The sequence below is a fragment of the Drosophila kikkawai genome, chromosome 3R (assembly GCF_030179895.1).
Source record: "Drosophila kikkawai strain 14028-0561.14 chromosome 3R, DkikHiC1v2, whole genome shotgun sequence".
Lineage (NCBI taxonomy): Eukaryota > Metazoa > Arthropoda > Insecta > Diptera > Drosophilidae > Drosophila > Drosophila kikkawai.
Genome location: NC_091731.1, coordinates 37,288,056 through 37,305,030, shown reverse-complemented (window position 1 = coordinate 37,305,030; position 16,975 = coordinate 37,288,056). Strand labels below are relative to the sequence as shown.

At 40.6% G+C, this 16,975-nt stretch overlaps 2 protein-coding genes across 7 annotated transcripts in view; one reads left to right on the top strand and one right to left on the bottom strand.

Moving 5' to 3' along the window:
* The window catches only part of LOC108075716 (uncharacterized protein C2orf42 homolog), a 179,811-nt gene that overhangs the window by 57,118 nt on the left and 105,718 nt on the right, over positions 1–16,975 (top strand). The gene's annotated exons all lie outside the window — the stretch shown is intronic.
* Ptp99A (Protein tyrosine phosphatase 99A) overlaps positions 1–16,975 on the bottom strand; it is a 122,945-nt gene that overhangs the window by 53,321 nt on the left and 52,649 nt on the right. For all 3 annotated transcript variants that reach the window (XM_017168251.3, XM_017168246.3, XM_017168247.3), the window contains exons 7-8: positions 16,495–16,682; positions 11,120–11,234 (exon numbers count right to left, since the gene is read on the bottom strand). In XM_017168251.3, coding sequence (XP_017023740.2) covers positions 11,120–11,234; positions 16,495–16,682 — 303 coding nt within the window. The remainder of the gene's footprint in view (positions 1–11,119; positions 11,235–16,494; positions 16,683–16,975) is intronic.

Below are 16,975 nucleotides of genomic sequence, written 5' to 3'. Positions count from 1 at the left end.
GCCTCGTTTTAAAGCCTGGACCGAGGCTCTAGAACAGATGCGAAATGTTCCTGACAAGGATATTTGCCAAACAGGATTTCCAGGCATTTGCAACCGACTAAACAAATGCAAGAAACTCCTCCAGCAGAAGGAACGGGGGAGCTAGCATTTGTAAAATGTATTTTATTTGCTAAATGCATGTGCTGTACTTTAAAACTCAAATAGTGTAAACATTTGAGAAGCAAAGATACACTTGGCAGGAGAGTAAAGTTTTCTTTTAGCCATTTTACAAATTAAAAGTGAGGAAACCTGAATATATTCAAGATAAAGTGTTTGCTTAGGAAGTAGGGAATATCTTTTCGTGTTAGAATTTAAAATTTTAGTTTATAAAAACTTGAAAACTTTATACAATTATTTGGGGAAATTATGTTTAATTATTTTTTAAATTAATTTAACTATTTAAAAATTCATAAAAAAAAACCCTTATTTCCTATTTAATTTAAACATACTACTAAAAATTTCCCTAAAAGTAAACCCCAGTTTCTCCAGACTTTTAGCACCCACTGTGAGCTCCCTTTTGGACATTTCCGCTGTCCTTTGCTGTATCCTGAAATCGGGACTCTTGTACTTGTAATGCCAGAAACAACAACAAACACAACAAAGAGAAGGATAAGGGAGGCGCATTTCAAATGCAAATGTGTTTGTGGTGTAAATGCAATTTTACAAAATTTTATATAAGCCATGGCCAGGCAGCTTCGCCGCTCCGCTGGTCCTTCTCCGTGCACAATGTGCATAAAATTTCCAGGATTTACATTTTAAAAACGCACAAAAAGCTGTACGAGTCGAGGGTGTAAAATTCTATGGGGGAGAGGAAAATTCTAGGGGGAAAGGGGAAAAAGAAAATGCTGCATATGTGTCTGGGCTTGGGTGTTAGTTTGCAAATGCGGTTTTAACGCTTTGGCGATGGCGACTGCGCGAAGACATTTTCGCCAAGCCAAACCAAAACCCCGACTGCAATTTGGCTAAGTGCGTGGGGAGTGGGCTCTCCGCTTTTCCCGCCTGTGCAAATGAAAATGCACACTACGTGAGTGCATGTGTCTGAGTTTTGTGGCAATCAGTGCCAGACACACATGGGCTTTAGGCCTGGTCCAGAAATGTTTTGCCTACTTGGGGCTCCCAGCTTCACTTGGCACTCGCCGGTCGGCAGGCGGCAGTCGGCACTTGGCAGCTGGCATATGGCACAAGGCCGCATAAATCTACGTCTCCTTTATTACGAGCTTTCGGGCATTTAAATAAATTTCAAAGCTTTGGCCCAAAACTGATTTACGAAAGGCGGTCGGAGCGGAGGCAGACAGCCTCCGTTTAGCGTTAAATGTGCATAGTTTTGTCTGCGGCAGCAAACTAACCACGTGAAAGTCGCCCTCGGAAACTAATGCAGAGCAGAGGGAGCACTGACACTGACAAAAAAGTGGAGAGGAATCAAAATAAAGGGGAAAAAGTGGGGTAAGACTGAAAATATATAGAACAAAATAGGATTTTGCAAGGAATTAATAGCACAGGCACTATATAAATCTTTAAAAAATATAATTAAATAAATTCTAAAACCCTTTTTGGGATGATTAAATTATAACCTAATAATATCTCGCAGTGCATCAGCCAAGAGGACGTGCAACATGACAGGCTGAAGTTGAGTGGTCCACACCCGCACACACACACACAGACTCACAGTTACAGGATGCAGCTGCTGGACTTGCGACAGATACAGCTACAGGCCGGGACACAGATACAGATAGAGATACAGATATACGGATACAAAGACCGCAGCCAGCTGGGCAGGCTAACTGAGTTAGAGCTGCCGAAAGTTCGGGGGAAATCCAAGGGGAAGAGCTCCGGAAAATGCGGGAAATGAGGAGGCAAGTCGAGTCTCGAGCTGAGGGCAAACAAGAAATGTAAAGAATGCCACTGACAATGTACAAAGTGCAAAACTAATTTTACAGAGTGAACAGAAGGACGATAGCAACAGCCGTCATCGTGACGGCAACAGTGTTTGTAGTGTTTGTGAACAAGAATCCAAATCCATCATACGCCCTGTGGCAATGCCTCGTTTCTTCATTAGCCCCCATCGAAACCTGTGGCCAGAAGACACTTAATCATAAAAGCAACTTCAATTATAGCCAAAAACTACGATACAATTTGTGCATCTCAAAAATGCAGCTTACAATCGGTAGGAAGTCCTTCGGACCCTTCTCCATTTGTCAGGATATTTCCGAAAATGTGCTGTAAGCCGATTTTCCGGCAAAATGTCATGCAATCTTGGCCCTTGGGTTGATTACTTTGTTTGCCATTTGATTTGGGGGTCCTTTACCTTGCATTTTGAGTTCGTTTTGAGGGAGGCGATTTCGGATTTTGGTCTTGCCCCAACACTTAATTGCTTAGATTTGTTTAATTTAAGCCGATTATACACGACCACAATTTGTTAAAAGCCTGCTCTCTATTGTGAGTGTTTGCATGGCCAGGTGTCGAGGCTATTATCCATTAATCGATACTGCGTTTCTATGGGTTGTTGGAGAAATTTTTTCCCAGAGAGTTTGCACTTGTAAAAAGGTTTTTATATTATGAGAAAGAGGAGAGCTTATCGTCCTGAAATATATTATTACTTTATATTATATATTACTCTAAAAATAAATACAATAAGTTGTATTTAAATAAATTCTTAGCACAAAATCTAAGCTTCTTTTGATTTTAATTTTTTATGGTGTACACCTACAATACCCAAAAACGTTGTGAACCTTAACCTTATCGAACACCCTGTCAATGGCCGAAATGGCATGGAGGAAAAGTGGCAGGGAAAAAAAAAAGTTTGGGAAAATGTAATCAAGCACGTAACTTGCACAAATTTTCTGCACTTTTGCTGAAGCCAAAAGCGGCAAAAGCCCCCAGGCCAACCGGCCCACACACCCCCCCACACACACACTACGAGAAGCATGTGGACGGTGGCAGACACGCACGCCTGAGTGCGGCACACCCACACACCACACACCACACACACATAAAGATACTCCCACACAGATACTGGAGGTGCCATCAAAAAGATTGCCGGCTGCCTGTTTGCTCTTGTTGTTATTGCAATCCTTTTGACTATGAACTTCAGATGAAAAAAAATACAGATGAAAATCGAACAGGAAAAAAGATTGTTCCCCTCCATCGGATCAAAATACAAAAAGTCAAAAGAAAAGTTAAAGACTTTAAAATCCGCCTCGGGACAAAGTGATTGAGCGTGTGTCGCTGTGAGAGCAGAGAATTTGTCAAAAAACTTGCCAGGGAATTTTCCAGGGGGGGAGGAGGGATGACTCTACGGAAAATACTGGGGACGACAGGTGAATGCACTGGAAAAACAGTATTTTTTTTTTAAATTTCTATTTTCGAATTTAAAAATTAAGAGGGATTTTTTGTTATAGAGTTGAGAGGATATTGGTCAAATTAAAGCAAAAGTCCACACTAGAGGTAAATCGTTATCGAAAATATCGTATTTTTCTTTTATGTATGTTATTTATATCGATGAATATTAATTGAGTTTTAAAATATTGGATAATATTCTAAATATTTATTATTTTGTAATGCTTTTCTTATGAAATTAGGAAATTATAACTTACATTTATCGACAAATATCGAAGTATATCGATATTTTATGCAATCCCTTTGGGAGAAGCCTACCTTTGATCAGATCTTGATGGCTTTTTGACATAAGGTCGTCTAAATTATTATTTTTAATTTAATCCCTCAGTAGAGTTTAATTTAATTTTCCCGAGAAACCTTCCCAATTTCTCTCAGTGCAAGATAGAGTAATATCAGTGACTGCGGGTGGTTCTCCTTAAGGGGGGGGTAAGGTATTTAATTTTTTTTTTCGTAATTTTTTTTTTATTTTTTATTTTTAAGGCCTCATATCTTAAGAATATTGTGTCCAAGTTTTACATCGATCATGGGAAAATTGACGAAGTTATGCAGAGTTGAACGAAGGTCAGTTGGTCTTAAATGCATGAGAATCACAAAGTTTAAAGCGCTCTCCTGAAAAATTCAATTTTTCAAATCGGTGTACACGATTACAGAAAAACTACTGGACCGATCGATTTGAAATTTGGCACACACATTTTTTAACTAATTCCTCAGGTATTCACGTTGGCCTTTTTTTAATTTTTAATTTTTATATATTTTTAAATTAAGAAATAACGTTTTTTTTTAGTCAAAAATCGGGGTTTTGACTTCAAATTTTGATAAAAAATAGGGAAAAAATTTTAAAAATAAAAACGCTTCGTGAATACCTCGGGACACTTATCCTTTAATGAATGAGGTATAATTTTTGTAGATCGGATGATCCTGTGGACTGTTAGGATGTACACCGCAAAACAACTTTTTTTGGAGGCGACTCGGGAGATTCCCTATAACTTCTCTACCTCTAAATATTTTTCAATACAAAATGTATCAAAAATTATTCAAATGTTGTTCTATTATACGGTATTTAATTCATTAAGCTAACTTTAGCCGTTCCGCCACAATAATTTTTTAAAAAGTGGCCTTTTTTGCACCGAATTAACCTTACCCCCCCCTTAATAGACTCGTGGCTTGCATAGTCTCATGTCCCGCAAAAGGCGCACGAAAAATCAAATGAAATTGATCCCCCAGACAAGGCGGAATGAAGAAAAGGAGAAGGGAGCCAGAGAAAGCGGAGTCAGAGGCGGAAATCAAAGGCAGAGGGCATCCTTTTGCCAAAAAAAGCAAAAAGGAAATCGCAGACATGATATGAAATTATTTGTCAACGCCGAATGCCATTTTCAACAACTCTCCGAACATTTCATTTCGTTTTCATTCTGGCAGCCGGCTTCGAGTGCCCCAAAAAGTCGGCGGGAAAATGGAAAACGAGGGAGTCAAGTCGCTGGAAAGCGTCGTAGTAGTCGTCTCTTCTCCTTGGGCCTTCATTTTGCATTACAGCTCCGCCTGCCAGCGGCCAGACATGCAATGACAACCATCGCAGAAAAGCGCTGAAACTTTCTGATTGCTTGCAAATGTTTTATTAGCCTGATTTTCCCCGAAAGAGAAAAGGCAGGGAAATTCAAGCTCCGCCTTCTACCTCTTCGTTTTTTTCCTCAGTGATATGTGTGCATATTATGAGATGTGGAACAGGATAAACAACTCGCACACAAAGGTGAAATGGGATTTGCCAGCCGAAAGCCAATTCCCCATATGAGGTTTGAGGTCTTAACCCATATTATCAGGCATGTGGATCGAGGAGTGAAACCCTTCTTGAGAATCTACTTAAATCGGAAAACAAATAACTATTATTGAAGAGAATTTCTGAATACTTTAGGAGCATAAATAATCTCTTGAAATTGAGATTTGGATATAAAGGAAATTATTTTCCAGAAGTTAATAAAGAAATGAATTTCTTCAAAGCGGAATCAATGAATTTGTAAAAACTCATGCCTCCTGCTACTAAGCTTTTCGTGTGACTCAGCTTGCTCTTTCTCTATTTTTCTTGAAAATCCTGAGAATCTGATCTGCAGGCTGCTCATTAATTTCGTCTATTTAGGAAAAAGTTTTTGCTGCTGCTTGGAAGTTTTTTAAGTGGTTTGCGGTTTATCATTTTTGGTTTTTGCCGGGAACGAAAATGCAGCTGGCCTCGGTGCGCTTTTCCTTGCCTCCTGTTTTCGACCCTTTTTCCCCCGTTCTGCTCTGCCGCAAACAAAACTCGGCGCAAACAGGAAATAACGGTAACGCTGCTTCATTTCCGCTTTTATTAAAACATACTTTTCACGTTGTACCTTATCCGCCAGAGTCGTCGTTTCGTCCTTCTTGAATTTCCCTCGCATTTTCCTTGCCTTGCCAGCCGCACTTTCCCTGCCCTCTCTCCGCCCCGTTTCTTTGGTACTTTCAGACTGTGTCTTACCGCTGTTTGCTGCGGGCTTCAGGTTACCCTTTCGAAAGAAAAGGATTTAGTTTCAAGGGGTTAAAACTGTAGCTCTTTCTTTAAGTCTTTTTTTTTTAATATTTAAAACTTTGAATTTAACAAACATTTTCCTGAGTTGAAAACAGATTTTCCCTTCTTGAATAAAAGTATGCGTAAATATCTGTAAATATAATATTTTAAAATAAAATGCCAAAACAATATTCTGCCTTCTTTAAACTCAAATTGTCTAAAATATATCCTTGAAACCCCCCAACCTTACCCTAGAAATCCCTTTAAAGTCCCAACCAATCCACAATTAATTCCCATCTCAATTAGATCTCCACCGAGGGCGACCTGAAAGTGTATTAAGTATTCATTCTGGCCGAAGGAAAGTTTAGTTCCCTGGTGTTTTATCTCTTTGCGTTGTTGTCGCTCTTTGCCAATGTTGTTGTAGTTGCATTTTCCACCCCTTCTCCCCCTATCCCCACCGCAGGTTGCAGCTTGTCACTTCCGTTAGCCGCCCGCAGATTTCCACCAAAGGAAACTACTTGTGCCCAGAGTTTTGGGTCCTACTATCTAGTATTTATATATATATATTTTTTATCCTAGCTGCGGCTGGGCCAGCGGATGCGCTGAACCATCTTTTTAGAGGTGTAGGCAGTAGGGAGGGGTGGTGTTTTTCCGGGGGGATGGAGTTTTCCCAGAGTGAAACCGCAGCTACGCAGCTAGTTGAAAGTAGCCAAAGGTAATTAATTTTGTAGCTGCAAACTTGGTCGCCGGCGGATTCCGGTCGCCCAGCTTTTGACAGTCCCGCGCGTTTTCTCTCTGCAAATGGATTTCCCATTTTCCATCTTGCCTTTTCCCCCTGCCTGATCCCCTTGCATTTTCCATTTACTTTAGACTGAAGGAGTGGCAGCATCTCCTCAAATGCAAGTGCGATTTGCCATATTTTTTTGCTTCCCCTTTTCCATCAGGTGGAAACTCTCCCTCCCACTCTCTCCCTCTGTGCGTGTGTCTATTAATTTTCTTGGCTTGCAGCGGCTGTGGAAAAAGGCAACGCGACCGCGCCCACTTTTTTTCGAGGTGGGCGTTTGACAAAGGGGCGGTGATAAATTGCCAGCGGAGCTCTGAGGATAATGGTATCTTTAGGGAAGTGCACAGTTCGAAAAATGATATCGGTAGGAAAAGGAAAATAAATCTTTCAATTTAAAGGAGATATTTCTTTTGTGAAAGAGTAAAGAAAATTATGAGCAGATTTTGGAAACAGGAATAAAAGGTTTTAAATTGGTAATAAAACAATTTAAACAGTCATAATTTCTATTTATTCAAATTTGCACCTACAAAAATAGGATTTCTTAGTTGTTTTTCTTAATATTGTTTTTGTTTTTAATGATTTGAAATTCTACATTGCTGCTCATGAAACGATCCTTATTCCTTATGTATTTCATAGAAAAATTTAAAATTTAATTTGATAAATATCCCAATTTTCAGTGTCTGAAAATTGCGCTTCATCTGCTGCCCTTGGCAACGCGTCTAATGGAGCGTTTGTTTTGGCTGCGTTGATTTTGCATTTTGGCCAAAGAAGAGCGGGCGGCGAGTCAAAGCCATTTGAAGAGCTGCAGGTTGTTTGAATTATAAATTTGATTTTAAAGAGCAGCCGACGCAGGCCCTCGAGTAACAGACAAATTAAATTGCACCACCAACTGGTGCTCCCGTTTAAGTCCTGGGTCTTAACCAGCTCAGTTCATCCGATTTGAACGCTAACCTCCTTTTAAGCCGGCCAGGTTCGAGGTGCAAAGGCCATGCCAGGACACTCGGGGACGCGTTAAAGTCAAAAGTTGTACGGACTATCAAGTGTTGCCCCATGTACGTACAATGTACAGCGTACGGAGTTTAGCGTACACGAAATGAAAACGAAACGAAGTTATCAGGGAAACACCAGGCACAAAGCCATTACGATTGTCCAACAACTGTCTCCTCTGGCTCCTTGGAGCGACAAGTGTTTCGGGGAAGGTGGGGATGGAGAAAGGCATCGTACAGAAAAACGCCCCTTGAGCTGTCTGCACTGCAGTACAACAAAAAAAGAAACGAAATAAAAACTAAATAAGGAGTAACCAGTATTCTTAGTAAGGAATACCCTGTAATTTTTTCAAAAGTAAAATAATTTATTTCGAAAATTATGACAAGAAACTTTAGATATTTCTTGGCCTTTCGGATAAAATATACTTTTCTAAAAGGGTCTAGAATTAAGTGTAAGTACTCCCCTTAACAAAACTTACACAATAAACAGTATACCCTTCCCCTAAGTAGTACCAAGAAAATAGAAAAAAAGAAATAGCCTTGGCCACAAGTCGCCCCCCTTAGACCCGGGGCCAAATGAAATCCTAGTGCGTGCCGAGGCAAACGAGCAAGAAAACAAGACTATTTGGGAGGATCTCCTTGTCGTAAGCCCGGACCGGGCCCAATGTCAAAAGTTAAAACGCAATAACAAAGGCAGACGGACCGAAAGGAAAGTGGAAAATATCTAATCAAAGACGGCGGCCAAAGTCGAAGAAGAGTGCAAAGAGCTCTCTCGGTGAAGCCTTAGAATTGTTTTGCAATCGCCGGGTGAGTTGCCTTCTAAGGACATTATCTGGTTGTGCCTTCTGTGTGTGTCTCCTGCTTGAATTTCCTTGGATTTCCTTGGATTCCATGACCCCACCGCTGCCATCGCTGCTAAGCTGCACTGCAAGGCTTCATAATTTTCACCGCATGTGGTCTGTGTGTTGCAGGCGGCGCCACAGCACGAGTTTCTTTGGTTACGCTCTCTTGAGTTTGAAAATTTAATTTAGCATACACTGAGAGAATTTTGGGGAAAATAAGAGTTAAATTTGTAGGAATTTTGGAATTTTTAAAGGGAAATATTAGTGAATATTTGGGAGTTAATTTGGGAAAAGCCTTGCAGTAAGAAAGTATGTTCTTTCTCGAGAAAACTATGTTTCTTTTATACCTTGATGAAGGTATATATATATTTTTTCGAGTGCCAGAATTTTCCGCTTTGGTTATGCCAGCTATTTGCGGCTGTTTTGTGGCAAATATTCGAGGGTAATTAATCAACTGCCACGCGCATCGGCTCTGCCACCCTGGTTATTCTTCTGCCTCCCACACGGCATTGGCAGGATTCTATTAGGAGCAGCTGTGTCCTGGTACTGGTCCTGCTCCCGGTCTTGGCCTTGGCCAAAAGTTGCTGCTTAAGCCGCTGCAAATCCCCGGGAAAGCTTCGCCCGTCTGCACCTGCCAGGTTACCTGGGCGCGCACACACACAAAAATGTTGCGGAAGAAACGTGGAAAATTCGGAAATTACAGAGTTATGCCAGCTGTCGCAAAAATCCAGAGTTATATAGATTTTTTTTTTGCCACCGCTCACTCAAAGCAGCTTAGCCGCAAACGAAAAAATAATAATAATAATAATAATACGAGAGACAAATCCATACGGGAGAGCTGCCTTCTGCCTCCTGGCTCTTGCATATTTTTCTCGTTTTTATCGAATCTGATTTTATTCGGTTTCCGGCTCGAGCTTGAGTTTGAGCTGGAGATGCCAAAGGATTTTCACCAGAATTTTATGCTAATTATGCCGCTAAGCTTTTTTGGCAACTTTCAAAAGAGTTTTCGGGTCTTAGCGCGAGCGCTGGGAAAAACTTCGCGAGCGAAGCTGGGAAATATTTGCCCAAGACATCTCGGCGTGCTTATGCAAACAGATTTGCGCTGACTGCAGGAAATTAAATCCCAAAACCCATCCTCCTCTTCGAATCCGCACACGTCGGAGTTCTTTATCCGTTCTGCCCGATTTTATATATTTTATTTATGGCCAACTGCTTATAATTTACGTTCCACCGGCATCAGCCGGCCGGCGTCTATGGCATCAACACTTCCGCCAGCGGCGGCGGCGTCGTCGTCGTCGTCTGGCGATACCCCGAGTGTAACGATGCCGGCGGAAATCCACGTGGCGGAATCGTCCAGGATTCAAAAGGAATCGGCGGGGTATAGCCGTAACAATGGCGAAAAAGGATAACAAAAGGCGTTGACTGAATGCCGACCCTGGGATACCCGGTCTTTGAGGGTTTTAAGTAATAGGAAGTTCGTTATATAATTTGAATAATGTGTGGCACACATAAAAAAGCCTTTTAGAATAGGTTGGAGATATTTTAAGATATTTGTTGCTTTTTAAAAAATATTTATCATTTAATTTTTAGTATAGAAAGTAGAAACCCTTAACCATAAAATATTTATAAACAGATCTATTAAGATCTTAATTTTCAATCGGAAATAAGTAGTTATTTCCCCCAAAACCTCCCATATTTCTAATGTAATAAGTACAAATTTAAGTAATTTCCCTGGAAAAACAATATACCCAATTTCCCGACCCAAGTAACGGAGTAAGAAAAGGAGAAAACCTCGAAATAGAAACGGACATGCCTGGGCAGTTTTTGTTGCTGACTGAGCAGCATATGGCAAAAGTTTAAGTAAGCATTATTTATTTTGTATTTTTATTTGTTTGTGGGAGAAGGAGAGTATTCTTCTTCCATTTCAATACAGACTGCGGTCTGCAGCGGAAAAGCTAGGAAATGCCAAAGCACAAAAAAAAAAGAGGCAAGAGGGGAAAATATGAAAAATTGCAACATATTTTCCTTAGCCTCTGGTCGGAGTTAAACTTTTATTTGTTTGCTTCATTGCATGGGCGAGGCATTTTGTGGTTGAGCGAATCTCAAAGTTGCTTTTTCCCACACAGATGCGAGGGGGAAGCTGGGGGAAAAGTGGAAAAAGTGAGCGGAAAAACTAAAACTGCACACAAAGGCGAATTTTGTTTTTGACGCTGCTGCATCTGCATCTTGTATCGGATCGGATCGGATATATATATACATATTATATGCATTTCGGGCTTGGTCACTTGTCTGGCATGTCAATAAGCCGTAATATTTGGAATTTCTCGGCTTCAGAGATATACTACTCGTGCATATGCGAGAAATACTTTTGGCCTGACCAAAAAACTTATTGACTTGCGGCCATCGTCCGAATGCCTGACAGCCACAATTCCCAGGGGCAAGCACTCTGTGGCATGCATCATTGATAATGTATCTGGGCGGGGGAAATCCCAGGCATCTGCATCTGAATCTGAAAACTGCTATGGCACTTGCACTTATTCTGGGCGCACACACTCACCTCCTTCGTCGGTCATCACCAGAATGGTGGTCTCCGGTCCCAGTCCCTCCGGATTGAACACCTGCACGGTCACCTTGTACTGCGTGTATGTCTGCAGATTCTGTATTTCATGACTCTGAAAGCGAGAAGGAGATTTTTGTAGTTCAGTTCAGGGAGTGGGGTGAATCATTTAAAAATGCCGCTTTAAAATGCAAACACTAAATGTACACTGGGGGAAATAATAAGGGAATTCTTTTGGATGAAATGTATAAATTTTAAGATTTACTAAATAATATTTTATTATTATTCTCAAAGCTCTGACTCTGTAATTAATTTATTTACTGACTTTATTGAAAAGCGTATATAGTTCTTTATTTTCCCATTTTTTGTTCAATATTCTTTATTTATTTTATTTTTTTGCTGTGTACTCCACACCAAAGACTTTTCATTTGTTGGCCGTTGAAGGCGCATAACAAAATAAAGTGGAGCACTTCCAGCAAGTGCTTCTCTGCAGCAGCAGCAGCAGCCTCTGGAATCACTACCCCCCGTCCGATTGGCCTCCATCAAACCCCCCTTTCTCCACCCCCCATAGCTGCCCCCCTCTTTCAGCATTGTGCATGCTTGGAGCGGAAATTGCGCGTTGCATACTTTTGTGCGTTGCCGTTGGCAAATATGAAAATTGCAGCACTTAAAATTGATTTGCAGTTGCTGCTGCGTTGATGTCGGTCGGTGCAAAAGGAAATTGAGTTGCTTGGGCAACGAGCAAAGAGTCTTTGCCTTAATTGCCGCCGAGCACACACACATGTGCACGGTAAAAAATAATTTAAAAATTTAATAAAGAAGGAAAAACGAATTTAAAAAATAACTAAATTAGCTTAAGAAAATATAAACTGATTATTTTCTTGGTAAATAAAATAAAAACTAATTAGTAAATAATGTTTAAATGAAGAAAATATTTTAAGCCAAGAAAATCATTCTCGAAAAGGAAATAAGGGAGTAAAAAAAATTTTCTCTTGCCTCTCTTTAAATTTAAAAATTGTTAAAAATATTTTTAAACAAAACATATCATGAAAAATACATTTTAACTATAGTTTTCTCCTCAGTGCACCCATTGGACTTGCCATAAGTGAGTCCGTTTCGGTGGCTTTGTCCGTGAATTTCCGCGAGCAGAGTGCCGGCTGATTAAAGTTTAACCAAAGGTCAAAAGCAGTGCGAAGCCATAAAACAAGCCGCAGACTTAGAGTGCTACGCTAACTAACACACCGCTTACACACACACACACACTCGCCCTCCTTCCCCGTCTCCGCAAATGGTCAGTTGCCTGAGGCGAGCGCAAATTATGTAGCATACATTAGAGCGCCCGGCTTCTCCAGCTGAATTTGTGTACGAGCATCCTGTGTATCTCTCTGTATGTGTGAGTTCGTCTGCGGTTTAACCGCAAAACCAAAGGGTTTTCGACTGTGCGAATCCTAGGCTTGTGCTTAGCAGCGGATTGACTGCCATGCCAACAGCTTAAGTGGCTACTTTCTGGGCTTTTCAGACGGCGCCAGCCACTATCGCAGCAGTTATATGCCCCCGTCGGCAGAGCGTGATATCTTTCTAGTCCTTTAACAGCTGCGGTTGAGAAAATAGCTCTATAAATTCTTGGAAAATCTTTTAGGCCCCCTTGCAGACTCATAAATCTGGGTTACATGTGTGTTTTTTGGAGCTTCCTTGAGGAAAAACTATAAAGAACTAATAAAGAAACATAAAATTAGGCAATTATTATTTAGAAATTAAATGACTTATTTTTCTACCCCCAACTGTCTTCATAACTGGCCGCTGGGATTTAGTGCCTCTGTATATTGTCGGTCGGTCGGTCATATAATTCCATTTTATTTAGTCGCCAGTAAATGAGGCCGAAAATTTACAACTGCTTTTATTTTTATGGTCAGCAGAAAGTTGGAACTGCCCAAGGGCAGTGCTCCGCGTGCCTCATGCCCCTCGTAATTGATATAATGTAATTGATAAAGTTGCCACAACTTGCCGCCATATTGCATAACTTTTGAAAGTGTGAAGCAGTGAGATAAGCATCTAAATATTCCCTTTCGTCCCTGCGTTAATTACTGCCCAGCCAGGGGTTCTGCAAAAAAACGAAAAAAGGGAGCTTTTGGTTGGACAGACAGATGCAAATTTCATCTGTCAAACAAATCCCGAAAGGCTCCTGGAAAAACTCTACGCTTTTCTACAACATTTTTCCCCGCTGAAACCTCTATTTTATTTGCTTTTCTTTTTTGCTGGTCGTCTTGTTCATCAACAATATCAGTGTTTCGTTTTTTTGCACAGTTTTTTGTGCGGAACAACTTCCTTTGAGGTATCGTGTGACTCGACTTTCCGGCTTTTATCTGCGTAAAAGTTGCGAAATTTATGCTTTACGGCGCAGAAATTTTAATTAGAAAATTGGCAAATTTAGCCCTGCAGGGCGAAGCTGGTGAAAAACTGAAATTTTCCACCTCACACGTGACAGCTCAATGCGAGCTGCCCCTGGCCCAAAAGGGAGAGGCGCTAGGGACGGCGCTAAAACGGGGCGTGGCAGGTCGACAGAAGCCGCAGGCTCCTGAATGCTGATGCTGCGATATGGGAATAACAGAAAGCCATGTCCTGGAGTCCACCAAAATGACTTGAACAGGGGAAAAAAATAACTTGTGCATTGGGAGAAAAATGTTTTTTGATTAAAAATAACTAAGAGTGAAGTATATTTTATGTATTTCTATTTCTAAAAATTAAATTACCATTATTTTTTTATTAAACCAAAGTCTTTTAAGCTGGGAGTCATTGGTTTGACAGGTTTTTACGAATTTTAAGCTTATTCTCAGCTTTAAATAGTTCCAATCTATGTTTCTATTTTTATACCCTTGCAGGGTATTATAATTTCAGTCAGAAGTTTGCAACGCAGTGAAGGAGACCTTTCCGACCCTATAAAGTATATATATTCTTGATCAGCATCAACAGCCGAGTCGATCTAGCCATGTCCGTCTGTCCGTCTGTCCGTCTGTCCGTCTGTCCGTCTGTCCACCTGTCCGTTTCTACGCAAACTAGTCCCTCAGTTTTAAAGCTATCTAAATGAAACTTTGCATATAGTCTTCTATATACTCTCACTGCTATATATGTCGGAACGGGCCGGATCGGACGACTATATCATATAGCTGCCATACAAATGTTCGATAAATTTTTAGAAAAAAAATTATAACTTGGCTGTTTTTCAATATTTTTGCACAATTTTTTAGATATGGCCATTATATATTATTTCAGAATTTCGATAAAAATTTCATGAAAATCGGACGACTATATCTTATAGCTGTCATAGGAACGATCGGGAAATTAATAGGAAAAAAACTATAACTTCATTGTTTTTCAACGTTTTTTCATCTACTCCGGGATATAAGCTTATTTTATTATTCTAGAATTTTGGCACAAATTTCATAAAAATCGGACAACTATATCATATAGCTGCCATATAAACCGATCGGTAGATGTAGAGAAAATGTAAAGCTGGGAATGCAAAACTGTAACTGTCAAACTGTAAACATAATAATATAGGTAAAATGTAATGAAATAATATCTGCAAGGGTATACAAACTTCGGTGTGCCGAAGTTAGCTTCCTTTCTTGTTTTACTTCAATTTTATCTTTATTAAATTGTCAAAATCTTTGTTGTAAATAATTTTTCTCCTTGTGCACTTTACTTTTACGTACAAAAAAATAAGCATAACTAAAGTCGCACGTTTCTGCCTGCAAGGATAATATTTCAGCATGCCAGCGACATGCAAAGGAGCAGCCAGATAGAGCAGGTCCTGCGATAGAGACAGAGACGGCTAGCTGCGTCTAGATAAGGACAAAATATGCACTCGAGCACAAAAGCGTGCCGCGCTTGTGGCAATCAGCCGTTGTATTCTCCCGTTACGTTCCCATTTCCCTCAATTTTTCCTTGCCTCCAAAAATTTTTCTATTTTTCCGGGCAGAGTGGGTGTGTGCTTGAGTTCTTTTTTTTTTTCGAGTGTCGTACGTGAGCATTATCGCTAATAATTTTTGCATATTTTTAAGACACCAAATGCATCCGGCATGCTGCTGCAGAAATGCATTCCCTCTGCTTTGGATTCTATATTTGGCTTGAATGGTTAGAAGAAGATGGCCGGCAGGGGATTGGCTTTCAGCTTTTTAAGGAGGCTAAGCCAGGAATCTATGGCCGATATTTGGGAAATTGAGCAAAGGAAAATATAAGTAGTTCTGAGAGAAAATTCAGGAAATTTTCATTACAATTTGTAATATTTTCCTTATATTTCTGTTTCTTATATTTTCACCTCTCAAACCAAACTCATCACGGAACTAACTAAACAATTTAACAAAACACGATTAAGTGTTTGGTGTTTCCTTTCAGCTAAACTTATCTTTTATTGAAAGGTATTCCCAAGTTATTTGTCCCGGGCTTCGCCCTCACATTTTTTCTCTCTCCCCATTTTCGCCCCCATTTTCTCTACATTTCCCGCCCCCCATTTTCCCTGCCACTTTCTTCATTAGCCAAGTTGCGTGCCGGGGCACACACCCACTGTTTTGGCCTAGAACCCACACAACTAGGACCAACTGGCCCCAGCTGAGAACTAATCGTTAACAAATTGCCAGTGATATCGGCGGGGGTCTGGGTCCCCAACGAGATATGGCAACACCTTGACAGGTGGCCACCGAAAAACACTTGTAACCCTGCTGGCATTTCATTGTGTAGGTGTCTGGGAAATGTTTTCCTTTTGGCCAGGTGTAAATTACTTTTTAATACCGCCGCTGATGTGACTTTAAGCCAGCGAATGACAGGGCACAAAAAAAACCCCTCCACACACACACATTCGCTAAACATTTTTAGACAAAACTTTAAGCCGGGAAAATGGGAAATCCTCGAGCTAAGAAAATGATATGCACGTGGCAAGTCAGACAGACACGAACCGAAAACCAAAACCCTGAAAACCAAAGCGAAATTGAATGACGCTGCAGGCGGGACACGAAAAAGCTGGCTTTCCATTTGGCGGGCACTTGGGAAAAGCTTGGGATTTGTAATAATTTAATAATAAATTGATTTTAAAATTAAGAAAATTATAGGAATTAAATAAAAGATAGATTATAAAGGTGTAGGGAAGGCTAAGATCTTCAAGAATAAATTATACATATTTTTTCTGCCTCAATTAATAATTTCTCTTTTTGATTTTTAATATTTTCCCTCTCAACACAAATTTCTCTCACTGCTTTTTGAAGCCCTGAACTGCATTTACCATATGGCAAGAGTGTCAGAAATCATGAAATTCAATTATTGTTGCGGCATACAACTAAATAGGAAAGTCAGCAGGGGCTCAGGAAACTCCTGAAACTCACCTCCACGGTATTGTCCCTTATGTAGATCTCCTTGGTATCGTTGGGGTCCCGATCGCGAGGCCGATATGTGATGCGGTAGCCAAGGAACTCGCCCAGTATGGTATCCGGCGGCGGTGGCTTCCACGAGATGTACACCGACGTCGAGGACGTGTTGTGCGCCGTCGTGGGTATGGGCTTGCCCGTGGGAGCTGCAAGAGATTAAGTCAAGAGAGAACCATGAGTGAGTGAGTGCTAGATTGGGTTAGGCCGGAAAACTTTCTCCGGGGGGAAGGGGCTGCCAAAAAGTTCTCTAACTCAAAAATTCGAAATTAAAAACGCCGCGGAAAAGTTTTCTGCAAGCAAGCTGCTGGAACCCCTGACCTGTCATGTAAAGCGGAACGTTGTCTGTGGCATTGTCAAGTTGTCACTGTCACGCAACATAAGTTGCAAGTGCCACGGCCTGTTTTTTTTTTATATCTGTCCCTGTCTGCGAGCATTACTC